The following is a 14,506-nucleotide window of genomic DNA, read 5'->3' on the forward strand; positions in this document are numbered from 1 at the left end:
AAAAAAATATATGTATCTAATATCAAACATACATTCATCCTACTTATACTCCATATCAAATATTATATGAGCAATAGTGCTCTTATTCTGTCATTCAAACCAAAAAACTCATCTCCCGTGTATCATGTACTTATGTTTTTATCATCACTTTGCCACTTTCCACTATTATATTGAAATTTTTGTAACATTGGAATTGTGATATATCATCATTTGAAACCATCCTTAATATCATATTGCATATAATCATACTATAATACGGTTTTCTTAATTGTTTTCGGTTGCCCCCACTAGAATAAATTTCTGGCTCCGTCCCTGAGATCCACTACGACAGTGGTGACTATGGTTATAAATTGGATTCTGCTAAAGCTCCAAGACAAACAACCACCATTGTTTAAATTTGCGAGTTAAGGTTCGCACAAAACAGTATCACCATGGGCCTTTACAACTCCATTTCTGCTCTTGTTTTCTCATCCTTTTGTATGCATGCTCTCATTCTTCACTACTCTTGCTCACCTTCTTTCGCCCTCCCCGGAAATGAGACAGATAAACTGGCCTTGCTTGAAGTCAAGGCTAGCATAACTCATGACCCTCTTGGAGTTTTAGCTTCATGGAACGAAACCAACCATTTTTGTTATTGGCGTGGTGTCTCGTGTAGTCGTCGTCACAAAAGAGTAACAAGTTTGGACCTCGAGTCCTCGAAACTTGCAGGCTCTATAACACCCCATGTTGGAAACTTGAGTTTCTTGAGAGAACTGTATCTCTCAAATAACAGCTTCAACCATCAAATTCCTCCACAAATCAGCCGTCTACACAGATTGCAAGATTTATGGCTGGAGAATAATTCACTCAGCGGTCAAATTCCAACCAACTTATCACTCTGCTCTCAACTCCGGACAATCCGTCTAGGTCACAATTTGCTGGTGGGAAAAATTCCTGAGAAGCTCGGCAGTTTGTCAAAGCTAAGACTAATCTCAATTCACGAGAACAACCTTACAGGAACTGTTCCTCATTCTTTTGCCAACTTATCGTCACTCGAAATAGTTTCTGCATGTTGTAATAGTTTGAGTGGAAGTATTCCTGATATTTTTGGCAAACTGACCAATTTCAGAACTCTTGCATTGGATGAAAATAGGTTGTCTGGTACTCTTCCTCCATCAATCTTCAATAAATCTTCTGTCAGAGTCATTAGTATCACAGTTAGCAACCGCAAAGGTAGCGGCCTCCAAGGGACCTTGCCTGTAAACTTAGGTATTGCCTTACCAAATCTTGAATACTTTGATATTGACGGTAACCAATTTAGTGGACCAATTCCCGTTTCATTGTCTAATGCCTCTAATCTGTATCACATTGGAATGTCATTAAACCAACTACATGGAAAGGTCCCTTCTTTGGGAAATTTACACAGGCTTGTGCGATTACTTCTTTATTTCAACACTCTTGGAAGTGGGGCACGTGATGACTTGAGCTTTCTATGTGATTTGACAAATGCCACACGTTTGCAAGTCCTGAAGCTTGGCAGAAATAATTTTGGGGGCATGTTACCTCAATGCATAGCTAACCTGTCTTCTTCACTTATATACTTCTCTGTATCCGAAAATCAGATATCTGGAAGTATTCCAATGGGGATCGGGAATCTGGTTAACCTAGAGAGCCTATGGCTGTCTGAGAACCAGCTTTCAGGTCACATCCCCCGCAATATAGGAAGCCTTCAGAAACTATATTTGATAAATATGGGTACAAACTCTCTTTCTGGGAAAATTCCATCATCTTTTGGAAATTTAAGTGGATTAACTGAGTTACATTTAAATGACAACATCCTTCATGGAAATGTCCCTTCAAGTTTAGTTGAGTGTCCCAATTTGATCATATTATCTCTTTGGTCTAATAACTTCAGTGGTAGTGTATTCGAAGTCATTCATATTTCCTCTTGGTTTACTTTTTTTGATTTATCTCAAAATCAGTTCACTGGTTCCCCTCCCAAACAAGTAGGAAACTTAATAAATTTGTGGTACTTTGATATTTCTTACAACATGTTATTTGGTGAAATTCCGGCAAGTTTTGGGAGTTGTATAAAGATAGAGTATCTAAGCATGGAAGGGAACCTCTTACGAGGGAACATTCCGCCCTCTTGGGGTTCACTGAAAGGAATTGAAGAATTATATCTCTCTCACAACAATTTGTCAGGCACAATTCCAGAATTCTTGGAACGCTTTCAGTTTTTGCAGTCACTAGATCTATCATATAACAACTTGGAGGGTGTGGTACCAACAAAAGGAGTTTTCAAGAATGCATCTGCGACAACACTGGTAGGAAATACTAAACTTTGTGGAGGAATACCTGAGTTTCATTTGCCAAAATGCAAATTTCAACATTCCCATAAGAGACGATTGAGCCTAACCTTGAAGCTGGTTATCTCTCTCGTTTGTGGGCTTCTTGGACTCATTTTTGCACTATGTTTCCTGTACCTTTATTGCTCAAAGAAGGAAAGAAAAGAGCATGCTTCAAGTGATTCAGAAAAATTTCTCAAGGTGTCGTACCGAAGTCTTTTAAAAGCTACCAATGGATTCTCCTCCACCAACTTGATTGGTATGGGCAGTTTTGGGTCTGTTTATAAAGGAGTACTTGACCAAGGTGAAACCATGATTGCCGTCAAGGTACTCAACCTCGTTCATCATGGAGCTTCCAAAAGTTTCGCTGCTGAGTGTGAGGCCTTGAAAAATATTAGACACCGTAATCTTTTAAAGGTACTCTCAGCATGTTCAGGTGTCGATTATAGTGGAAACGATTTCAAGGCCTTAGTTTATGAGTTCATGGCTAATGGGAGCTTGGAAGAATGGTTGCATCCAACTCAAAAAATTGATGAGACAGATGAGAGGCTGAGAAGCTTAACGTTTTGTCAAAGGTTGAACATTGCTATTGACATTGCTATGGCATTGGATTATCTCCATCATCACTGCCAGACGTCAATAGTTCATTGCGACCTCAAACCCAGTAATGTGCTTCTCGATGAAGATATGACTGGACATGTAGGTGACTTTGGGTTGGTAAAATTCCTTCCCCAAATTTCTGAAAATGATTCCAGTCACCAATCAAGCTCTGCCGGAGTAAAAGGAACAATTGGTTATACTCCTCCAGGTGAATGTGCTTTCTTTCATCGTTAATTTCTTGATTTTTCTTTCTTAATATTTATTTTGATTGTCTCAAACATGACATAAGACCTTTTTGAGCACTTAAAAAATTAGAAATTTTTTTTTTTTTTTCAATTGTGCAAATGCAGAGTACGGTGTGGGACATGAAGTCTGGAGGCAAGGTGATGTGTACAGTTATGGTGTCCTCTTGTTGGAAATGTTCACTGGAAAAAGACCAACTGATAACATGTTTCAGGGAACGTCAAACCTTCGTAACTTTGTCAAGGCAGCTATGCCTAAAGTTGTAGAGATTGTCGATCCTCTTCTTGTTCTAGAAAGCTTCGAAGGGGATATGAGCGTAAACAATCGCTTGGATCAAGATAGACAAACCAATCGTAACAAAATTGAAGAAAGCTGCTTGGTTTCAATTTTAGAAATTGGTGTTGCTTGTTCTGCCCAGTTGCCTAGAGAACGGATGGATATTTCTGATGTTGTGGCCGAGCTGTGTCGTATAAGAAACAAATTTTGAGTTAATAGAATATGTCAATTGACCATGTAAGTACTGCTTCCTTGTATATCTAGTTCGATTTTACATTATTAGCTAGAATTCCAAGCTAATAGAATATGTTTCTGTTGTTGTTGTTGTTGTTCGCAGGCAAGTGCATCACCCGTTGATGGATGATCTCCTCTATGAAATCGTGTTCTATAGTAGTCCATATATGCACTTATGTTCTAATAATCTCTCAGTCATTTCTATTTCACTTAAAAATTTACTTACCACATTCGCTCTTTTTTGTTCAAGAAACCTCGATGGTATGAAGGAAAAAATAAAAAGGTTAAGCCTATTCCACCTTCATTATTTCAAAATTTGTACTTAAGCAACTCATTTATCATGTCTGATTTGAATAATTATGTGAGACAAAAGATCTCTTGCTACTTTCTGGTTGTGGGCGCATCGCACTTATCTTCTTACAAGACAAAGTTCTACACTTACATCCCAAGTTCATAGTTCATTTGCAGCTGAGTTGGTCTGTGTGTATACATTCCCACGCTGGAGGTGATGTGTGTGGTCCAGTTCGGTTCCGTCAGTTTTTCGATTTAAAATTCCAACCCTAGGTTGATGAAAACTCAACTATGATGGTTACAGTAGTTAACTGAGGAATGAATGTCCTATTCATTTGAGGTATCAATTGCCAATTCATCACCAACTATCAATGGCCTATCCATCACCAATTAGTGGATGGACATAAATGTCTAGTAACACTCCCCCTTTTACGAATTTCTCAGTTGGGTAATCACAAGAACTCCATGTATGCTCTTTATAGGGATGATCCAGAAAACCTAAGTAGGGATAAAAACCGATAGTCGGCGTGAGAGAAACTTTGTACTCCTAGGGATTTCTCCCCCTAGAACAACAAACTCTTTAGGAGGACTTCCTTGATTTCAGGCATGTCTTAAGTGACGTATGGTCGTTACTGCCGGGTCAGAAGACCAAAACTAGTGCCTCATTAAAAACCTTTCTAGGCAAAACCTAGTGGGATAAAAACTTAGAAAAAGGAAAAAGGAGTAGTGTAGACATGTAAATTATGTTCACCAACGGATTAAATATCGACACAACAGGGCTTACATGGCCATATGGCATGCACCATGTGTCTCACAAATTGTACACATAGCATGTGACTTATCAAAACCAGACGAGTTGTCAAGAGGACACATGTTAACTTCTGGCAGAAAGGGATTTTGTATTTTAATTTAAATTAAACAAATTAATCAATTTAAACGATTGATTTATTTGATTTATATTAATTTAAATCAAATATTAATTTATGAAGTCAAATCAGGAATCAAGACACAAATCAAGTCTTGGTTATTTCATCAATTAATAAGCCCATGGTCAAGGCCAAATTTATCCTTAGGCAAGGCTTTGAAAGTCTATAAATATAAGGCTCCAAGACAAAGGAAACCGCCCATAAAATCATTCACGCCCAAGACGCTAAAAATCTAAAACTCTGAAGCTCTCAGGCATCCAAATTCTCCAAATTCCCAAACCCTTAGAAGAATTCAGAAAGTTCTCTACGTTCTTCATCAAACCTTTGAAGAATCATCAAGCACTACTACCCGTGCCGGTTTTTCCATTGCCGCAAGCCAAATCCTTACGACAAGTGTTCATCTGAGGTCAAGTCATCCAGACCCTCGGATCAACAACACGCATCTACACCTCTTTGGAGATAGAATCATAGGAAACTTTGTAAAAACAGATTGTGACCCTAAACTCATTAATACGATACAATTATTATGTACACGCGTTATCTCATTATTTGCTATAGATTTTTGTGTTTACCAATTTGGCACACCCAGTGGGACAATCTCTACCTCTCATCTCTTTCTCCGTTCAACAAAAAAACACTTAGAAATTGATGGCTTCCAAGAAAGGGCAAGTTGCTTTCGCGACTAAGGGAAGGAGCATCAGCATTTTTGCTGCAAGTGGAGAATCTGTGGGTGCCATGACTCGAAGCAAGGTAGAGGTAGTCGCCACGCTTCAACATGCCACTTCAAAGTTGATGCGGCTAAGGGAGCAAAGAGAGCATCAGAGGAGCGAGTCTGTCATTAGTCTGCCCTCATTGAGCACACTGAAGCATGTTACTGGGGCACGCACGAGGACACATGAAGTGGCAAGCAAGGTTCATTCGTGTCAAAAAGTTCATAGGAGAGCTCTTTATCATTAGCTTTAGACACGAACTCAAGTGCATAAACCTACCATAGATTGCCAACTAGCAACCGCCACACTGGGACTTCGCCAACACCCTTGATGTTTGTAGGAGAGTCACATCTTTTGGTTGCACAGGTTATGACCACCAACACCACCTCCATTAAGAATAGCTAGCTCAGATGAATGAGGCGATCGCAAGGTTGACCAAAACTATCGAATAAAATGACCTACGTATTGCCATGCTCATGGATAGGTTGGAGGCACAACATGATAAAAGAGTCAGTCCCAACCCCAAGAAGATGCCCAGGAGTCTGGCAAGAAAGATGAGTGTCAGGTAGACAAGGCCAGAGAATAACAGAAGCCAGAGACTAAAGCTACATCAATGGGCTTTATTTCCATCCAGCAACTCCAGGACATAATTGCAAACACCATCTGAGCATAGGTGGAAGGTACTTCAGGGGATACACTGTTGTATCCGAAGACATTCACCAGGCCAATTGATGGATTGCGGATGCTGATAGGGTACTAGCCGCCTAAGTTCATGCAGTTCGATGGAAAGGGGAACCCAAAGCAGCACGTTGCCCATTTCGTCGAGACTTGCAACAACACGGAGATGGAAGAAGACTACCTCGTGAAGTAGTTTGTCCACTCTCTAAAGGGGAAAGTGTTCGATTGGTAAACAAACCTAGAGCCCGAGTCCATTAACAGCTGGGGTCAAATGGAGTGGGAATTCTTGAACTATTTCTACAGTACTTGTCACACCATCAGTATGATAGAGCTCACAAGTACAAAGCAATGGAAGGACGAGCCAGTCATCAACTACATCAACCGATGGCGCACTCTAGTTCCCTTCCCAACGATGTTCAAAAATTAATAAATCTCGAGTCACTACAAAAAAAAATGGCCTTTGGATACAAAATTAAGGACACAAATGAGGGATTTGTGTCTATTTCCACAAAAAAAAATTAAAACAGTGCCCATTCAATAAAGGACACTACATATTGTGCCCGATATCAAGAAAAATGGGCACAAACACATTTTCTGACAACTTGGATAAAAAAAAGTGGACTCAAATATATTATTGTGCCTGTATTTGACGTCTAAGGATACAATTACTTTTTCTTTATTATTTTTCATAAACTTATGGCCCCACACCCCACTTTCTCTCTTTCCCCTTAACCCCCCCCCCCCCCCCCACACCCCCTCTTTCCCTCTCATCTCTCTTTCCCTTCTTTCTCATCTCTCTCTGCCTCCCTCGGACTCTCCAACCCGCATTCTCTAACTCTACTTCTCCTCAGGGCATTTGGTAAGTGATTCACCTTTTTTTCCCCACTAATTATTTGGTTTTAGAGATGCATTTCAACATTTATATCTAATCTTACCACTGAGATACAAGTCTAGACTTACGTTAGGTCCTTCGCACATAACTTAAATTATTAGTATTTAATTACTTTTACTTGGCTCATGGATTACTTTTGCTGGTTTTATAGGATTGTGACCAATGATTGTTTCAAAGCTTAATGTCAAGCATTACATCAGAAATCAGGATATACACAAAAGGAAATGTTAGTCTTTGAATCAAAGATATTTTGATCATATAGTTATGTATAATGAGGAACAAAAATAAGAATGGAAAACTAACCAAACACCCAAAAAACTTTCTTTTTAATCATCAGGACAAAATTTAGCAAAAATGCCAATCATGCCCTTCACACATGCATACAAGATTGCTCAGCAATGAAGGTGACACTTTCAGAAAAAATTTGCATGGCAAAGTTAAGGTGGCAAACATTGCAACAACCAAGACAATATGGATTCACGTGGCTTTCAGCAGTTTTCAGAAACAGTGCTGACAGCTTTCAGAAACAGTGTGTTGTCACTATTCAAAAAATTGTAAATATTGAAAGTTATTTGTTTTTTTTTAGGAATCAGCTTTTGTATATAAGGGAGCTTTTCCTCCCTTGCAGAAGACACCTTTAGCTCAACACAACCACTCAACACCTGAACACCCCACTCTCATACTCACACCATCTTCATACTTTCAAGCATCCTTAGTCTTCATAGCATCCTTGTAAACACTTCCTTGTAAACACTTTCTTGTAAACAACTATCTTTGTAAACTTTCCATATATCAATAAAAGTACAAGTGTACATATTCAAGTAATCTCCAAGTCTTAAGTAAGTTTTCTTTTCTTTCTTTAGTGTGTTTGTTTAATTAGACTTCTAGTCCAAAACAGGGAAACACAATTGTAGTTATATTATTAACCTGCTAAACTGGCGATCATACTTTGTTCAAACACTTTGTTATAGTTAAATGCTTGCCATACAAATAATTGAACATTAACCAGGGTACCTTTGAGTTCTTCGTACCTCTAAGTTTAGCCGTTAAGGCCTTATACTTGTACTGTGAATGGTCGTCATGCTGAAACATGTCGAGTTCCATGTGCAAGGTTTTATGTCTAGTTGTTATAATGGTCATCCGACTATTTAACCGAGCCTGCGTTGCGAATTTGGTATCAGAGCCTAGTTTAGCATTTTAATAGTATAATTATAATAGTAAAGTACCTTGATAGTAAAGTACCTTGAGGATAGAAGTCATTGATACAACTGATATCATATTTGTTTATTGTGTATGAACAACAGATATTATTGTCCATGTAGACCCTGTCAACCACAATTACCAGGTATTTATTGTCCCAGACATCCAACTATAACTAGCATAAAGAGAAGATTAGCATATATATCCAAAAGAATTATCATTACTTTGAAGAAGCAAAAGTTTTATCTTGGTTATCTTGAACATCCTTCATTTATTAGTAAATATAATAACACAGAAGTACAGCATAAAGTTTTAGAAGCAAAACAAATAACAGATCAAGTTTTAGAGACCTTGAGAGAAGAAAGAGAGTTTCTAAGAAACCAGTTAGCCGTAACTCTAAAGAAAGGTAGACTATAGTTTATGATAGATTATCTTAATTTAGAAATTAGTGAACCTCAAAAAAGTAAAATAACTTTAGACCAAAATGGTTTAGTTTGTTATTTTCCATCAAGAAAGCATAATCATATTTTGCATAGTGAAGAAAATTCACAAGCCAATAGTATTGTAGATCTTATTATTAGTCAAGCAGAAAATATAAAATTAGAAAATAATAAGCAAAATCATTTGTTAAACCAGTTGTTAGAGCATTTTCAGAAAAATTCCATAAAAATAATTAGACAAAATTTAGACGATATTTCATCTCAGTTAGAAGAAGATAATAAAAATATTCAAAGATTTCCTAGCAAAAGAGAGATAAAAGAGCTTGTTGATCTCATAGATAGTAAGCCGAAGCAAGTAGAACTTAGATCATTAGAAATAGTTGAGCAACTAAAATTAGAAGTTCAAAAAATTCAATTAGTACAAAAAGAGTTAAGTGAACAAGTAGATAAGTTGCATAATAAAATAGATAAATTATTAGTTTAATAACTGATTCTAGAACTAGTAGAAAATATATTCAAGCTTTAAAAGAAATTAGTAAGTTAGATAAAGACCCAGTAGGTTTAACAGATTTTTCAACACAAGTATCCAGTAGCAATATTCCCATTAGGCAAAATAATTTGATTATTCAATTAGTTTTAAGTTTGGCTGAAAAATTAGATCAAGTTGAAGAACAAATAGCAGAAATAAACCAAGTTTTACATAACGCATCTTCATCACTTCCACCATCCTTACTAGATAAATTAGAAAATTTAACCTTGAGTGCAAATAATAATAGAAGACCTAAGCTAAATCCTTTTGATAATAGAAAATGGAACTCTTTAGGAAAAAATGAAAATAAGAAGTTAGAGCAGAAGATATTTATCCAAATGAAGAAAAAGCACAAGAATTTATTCGCAGAGGTTTTGAGAGAACACAGAAAAATAAATATAATTTGTATCAATTAGGTTTATTTGAAAACAGAAGTAGAATTGTAAGTAGTATCAGTCAACATGAAGTTATCTGTATTGATAAAGAAGTCACACATAATCTAATTAGTAAAGAAGCAATTACTCATTTGAGAAAATCATATTTTAGTCAGATTCATATAGGAACAATATTAATTGGAATAGCAGGATTAACCAGAGCACAAATGGGCACAAAAGCTTTAGTATACATATATGATGATAGATGGGATAATCACCAACAAGCAGCAATAGCAACAACTGAAGTAGACTTAAGTTCAAACTTGGTAAATATATTAAAGTGAGCATAAGAACAAAAAATTATAATATGAAATGAGAGTATAAAAGTTTGCGTATTAGTTTAATGTATATAGGTAAAGTGTCTGATAGATATAAACATAAGTTTACTTTAGAGTTTCAAAATTTAGTTCAAACATTTCGCAGTAAACATGTAAATATGATAGAAGCAAAACCTATAGATAATAGCTTTTTAGAAGGAACTCAGTGGACATTGTCTAATCTACAAGTAGCACCAAATAGACAACCAAATAAAGTACAAATATATGAAACTAGTACAGGTCAAGCAACAATTAGGTTTAGTAATTATAAGCAACTAGAAAAAATAGAAGAGAATGAGAGTGAGATCGAAAATGAGAGTATACATATGGCTTTTGATAATTTAGATATTAATTTAGTTGAACAAAATTTTGATCATATTGTAGATAAACTTATAGAAGATATTGATCATTTCGATGAAGAACAATAATTGGAAAAATATAAGACATGATTTAAGACTACATAAAATTTCAGACGAAGAAATGAAAATTTTAATCTTAGAAATAGGAGTGGAACATATTTTAGGATCAAAAGAATATAATAATTTATTAGAATTGGAAGTAGAATGCAATCCAGCAGAAGAAAATAGTACATCAGGAGTAGAAAATCCAGGACACACAAGTAGAACTGATCAACAATTTTTGAGACCAACAAATGAACAATAGAATGAAAAAGCAAAAGTAGATTACATAGAAGAAAGTATGATAAAACCACCTAAAAAAATAGGATTCCATATTTGAGAGGGTTATAACAAATTAATATAGCTGGTAATATATTAAATTTAGATAATGTAGATGCACAAGATTGGGAAAGAATAATTGAGAGATGAGAAAAAGGCTGCATACATGCAGCATTAACATTAGATTTTAGTAATTCACAAAATATGTTAGATTACTTTGAGCATACTTTGAACAGTTTAGTTTTTTATTATTTTCCAGTCATGGAAAGTCCAAAATCCAGAACAGCATCAAGCAGCTAAAACACATTTTAATATTAATGGTTTTGTTACTTTGATTAAACAAGAGTTTTTAGATCATAATAGGTTAGATCGCAGAAGTGAACAAGAACAAATAAGAGCAATTAGAAATTTAGAACAACTACAAATTTGTGATTTACAATATATAACTGAGTATACCACAGATTTCTTTAAATATTTAGGAAGAACAGGTAGAATTAGTGATATTAATTTATTAGATACTTATATGACAAAAATAAAAGGACCAATAGGTGAAAAGATTTGGAATGAATGGCAAAAGCATCCAAAGAAGAATGATATTGCATTAGGACCTAGAATTCAACATGTATATGATATACCTAGACAAGAGTGTAGTCAAATAAAAGCTAAGAGACAAATTAGAAAACAATTTTACATGTGTTGTAAAAATATAGATTTACCACAACAGTATGGTTGCCATAAGAAAAATAAGCATAAGAAAATATACAAAAAGAAATATAAGTCATATAAACCCTACAAATAGCATAAGAATTTCAGCATAAGACCTTCAAGAACATATAGGAAAAGAAAATAAATTCCAAAACAATTTAGAAAAAGAAGTGGCAGACCTTGGATTAGAAAATATAAAGCACCAAAGAATAAGAGTAGTTGTAAATGTTATTCATGTGGAGAAGATGGACATATTAGACCTAAATGTCCAAAATTAGGTAAACAGTTAAAAGAAAAAGTACATTTGATGGAGTTGTTTAAGTTAGAAGAAAATGAAGATATTCAGTCAATATATAGTTTAGATAATTTAAGTGATAATGAGAGTATTTATAGTATATAGAGTATTAACATAATAGATTCAGACTCAGAAGATTCAAGTAGCACCAATAGTGATCTAGAAGAGTATATGTCACAGCCCGTCCTGAAATTTCATTTATCGTGGATGTGAGATGACGGAATTGTCCCCAAAGATTTCTAAGGTGTGTGTGTGACTTGTACATTTGTTTAATATTGTCCTTCCTAAGTTTGTGGAAAATTTAATTTGGAACTTAGGGTATGTTTTCAATTGTGTGGTTAGGGTTTAAGGTGGACCACACACACTCAAACCTGTCTTCTCTCTCTCCCATTGACTTCCTCTCTCTCTCCCCTCTCGGTTTCTTCTTCCCCTGCACTGTGCACGTACGGACAAAGGTGGAACTTGCCCAATTCTTCACAAATCGAGATTGAAAAGGTAAGTTTTAGAATCCTTGCAAGCTTGTGAGTTTATTGGTACCATTTTTGGAACTTAGAACCTTCGAAAACTCATGAAATCTGAACCCCCAGTTTTGAGTACTGTTCATTTGGACGTAAATATGGTTGTTTCAGGGAATTTGAAGCTCATAGGAAGCTTAGTGAGGTTCTAAGGAAGCTCGGAGAAGAAGAATCGAAGGAATTGGATGTAAGGATCCCTAGTTTCTAATCCCCGAATTGGTCACTATTCATGAACTTTTAAACCATTAAGTTTTTGTGAATTTTAGGACCATAGCAAGCTCAAGGAGGTTCTCACGAGCTTCGAGGTGCTTCATTGGTAGAGTTTGGACGTCGGAGGACTAAGAACGAAGCTTTTCAAATTTGGCCAGAACTTTCGAGGTTTTTTCCGGTGAATCCCCGGCGAGTTAGGGGTCGAGGTAGGTATGTATTTGTTCATCTCGTCGAGATCTTCATTTTGATATAAAGAGCATTGAAAGTAGTGAAGAAACGAGTAAGTTATGGCGATTTGAAAATAACCCAGAAACCGGCGACTTTTCCGTCGCCGACGAAACCAGTCCGGCAACTGGAGGTAGGGGATGACACGCGTGGGGGCGCGTAGGTCCGTGCCTCTCCCGGCATGTGGGGGCACGTGCAGCATTGAAATTTTTTTCTAAAAATACCTCGACGTCCGTGACGTCGAGTAGGTCACTGTGGTATATTCATATACCTAAATTGAGCATCGTATGAGAAGTTATTACGTATTGTTGGTTATGTCTTTAAATAACATTTTTATAGTTTTTTTGCATATAGGTGAGACCTATCCCGAGGACGAGCGCGTTCAAGGGCGTCACGGGAGTTACGACCCTTCGACATACCAGTGAGTGGGCAATTATTTTCTGTTTATACCTATATACTACTAATTTTTCCCAGAAATTGAATTTAAATGAAAGTACGTTTTAAAATGCCAGGCATACATAATATATGAATTGTATGAATTAGTATTTGATGCATATATGTGAAATGGTGTTGTGGATGCACATGTGAGTATCAGGTGAGTTTTATGTGTTCATGTGACTTATTAATGATATGAATTGTGTTGAGAGCTCATAACCTGCACCCCTGGTGTTAGTGCTTATATTATTCACCCGGCACCACACGCTCACCTTAGATCCAAGTAGGTGCATGTCGAACAAACCATTAGAGGTGGTTCCGACATGTCGTACAGACCATTAGAGGTGGTTCCAACTTGTAGGTGACTTTAGATTATTATATAGCTGTTGATGAGAGAAGCACTAGAGCGTATTCTTACACCATTCTTATCGTACAGACTACTCCAGGTAGTTCCGATTTATGTGCAGAGTAGTGACGTACAGGTCACAGTGGTGACTCCTGTTTGGTTGGATATTGAGCTATAGAATTAACCGTACAGGATAGCTATAGGGTCTCCGGTTGATTCATTATTTCACATGTTATATTGATGCATCATTATCATGTTTGAAGCATAGCATGACATATTTCTTGAAAAGTATTAAAGACTTGTGATTTGAGTTAATTGCTGTTATGTGGTTATATATATACTATTTTCTGGGAAGGTATACAGGTTTTACAGCAAGGGGTTAGAAGTGTTGTTAAATGAATTATTTTTGAAAAGCTTTATTTTACTGACCCACTCAATCTTGTTTTGCGCCCCTCCAGGTTCTAGTTAGCAGTGTTGGTGGCCCACGGGGATTCCCACGGCGTACTGACAGACTACTTAAATGTAGGACTCACCTTCGGATGTTGTAATTTAGTAATGGTCCTACTTAACTGCACTTAGTACTTATGCTCTGAATATGTGTGTTTCACACTTAAACTTACTCTAGCATGTTAGTTGGATATTATTGCTAGTAGTTGGTTTTTATTCCTTCGTATTTCTTTTATCTTTTGCTTCTGCATCGTACTTTTGGTTACGCCACGCCCACGTGACGGCCAGCACACCTTGATTCTAGGATTGGGGTGTGTCAGTATATGTGTGCATTCATAGAAGAACAGCATGAAGAGGAATATAAATACATTAATTTAGGTTGGCCAGAAAAATGTCATAAGTGTAGTAAATTAGTTGCAAATGAATAGTATAATACATATTCAATATTATGTGAAAAATGTTATAATAATAGGTTATTATAAGTTAATTCAGCAGAATCACAAGAAAATACTGAAATATTAGGAAATATTGTTCATAGTATAGAAAAACCAAAA

General features: G+C 36.3%; 1 protein-coding gene across 1 annotated transcript; it reads left to right on the forward strand.

Moving 5' to 3' along the window:
• The first annotated feature begins 422 nt into the window (after positions 1 to 422).
• LOC103431622 (probable LRR receptor-like serine/threonine-protein kinase At3g47570) lies at positions 423 to 3,675 on the forward strand. Its single transcript, XM_008369789.3, has 2 exons — positions 423 to 3,135; positions 3,278 to 3,675. The coding sequence occupies exons 1-2, from the start codon at positions 432 to 434 to the stop codon at positions 3,655 to 3,657; spliced, it is 3,084 nt and encodes a 1,027-aa protein (XP_008368011.2). The 5' UTR covers positions 423 to 431; the 3' UTR covers positions 3,658 to 3,675.
• The last annotated feature ends 10,831 nt before the right edge of the window (positions 3,676 to 14,506 follow it).

This window comes from Malus domestica, chromosome 02, assembly GCF_042453785.1.
Source record: "Malus domestica chromosome 02, GDT2T_hap1".
NCBI classification, from domain to species: domain Eukaryota; kingdom Viridiplantae; phylum Streptophyta; class Magnoliopsida; order Rosales; family Rosaceae; genus Malus; species Malus domestica.

What these genes read in the sequence shown, in the direction of transcription:
- LOC103431622 (XM_008369789.3), top strand. Translation starts at nt 432, where the DNA reads ATGGGCCTTTACAACTCCATTTCTGCTCTTGTTTTCTCATCCTTTTGT. An exon ending in AATTGGTTATACTCCTCCAG is followed by an intron (nt 3,136 to 3,277) that starts GTGAATGTGCTT and finishes GTGCAAATGCAG; the next exon opens with AGTACGGTGTGGGACATGAA.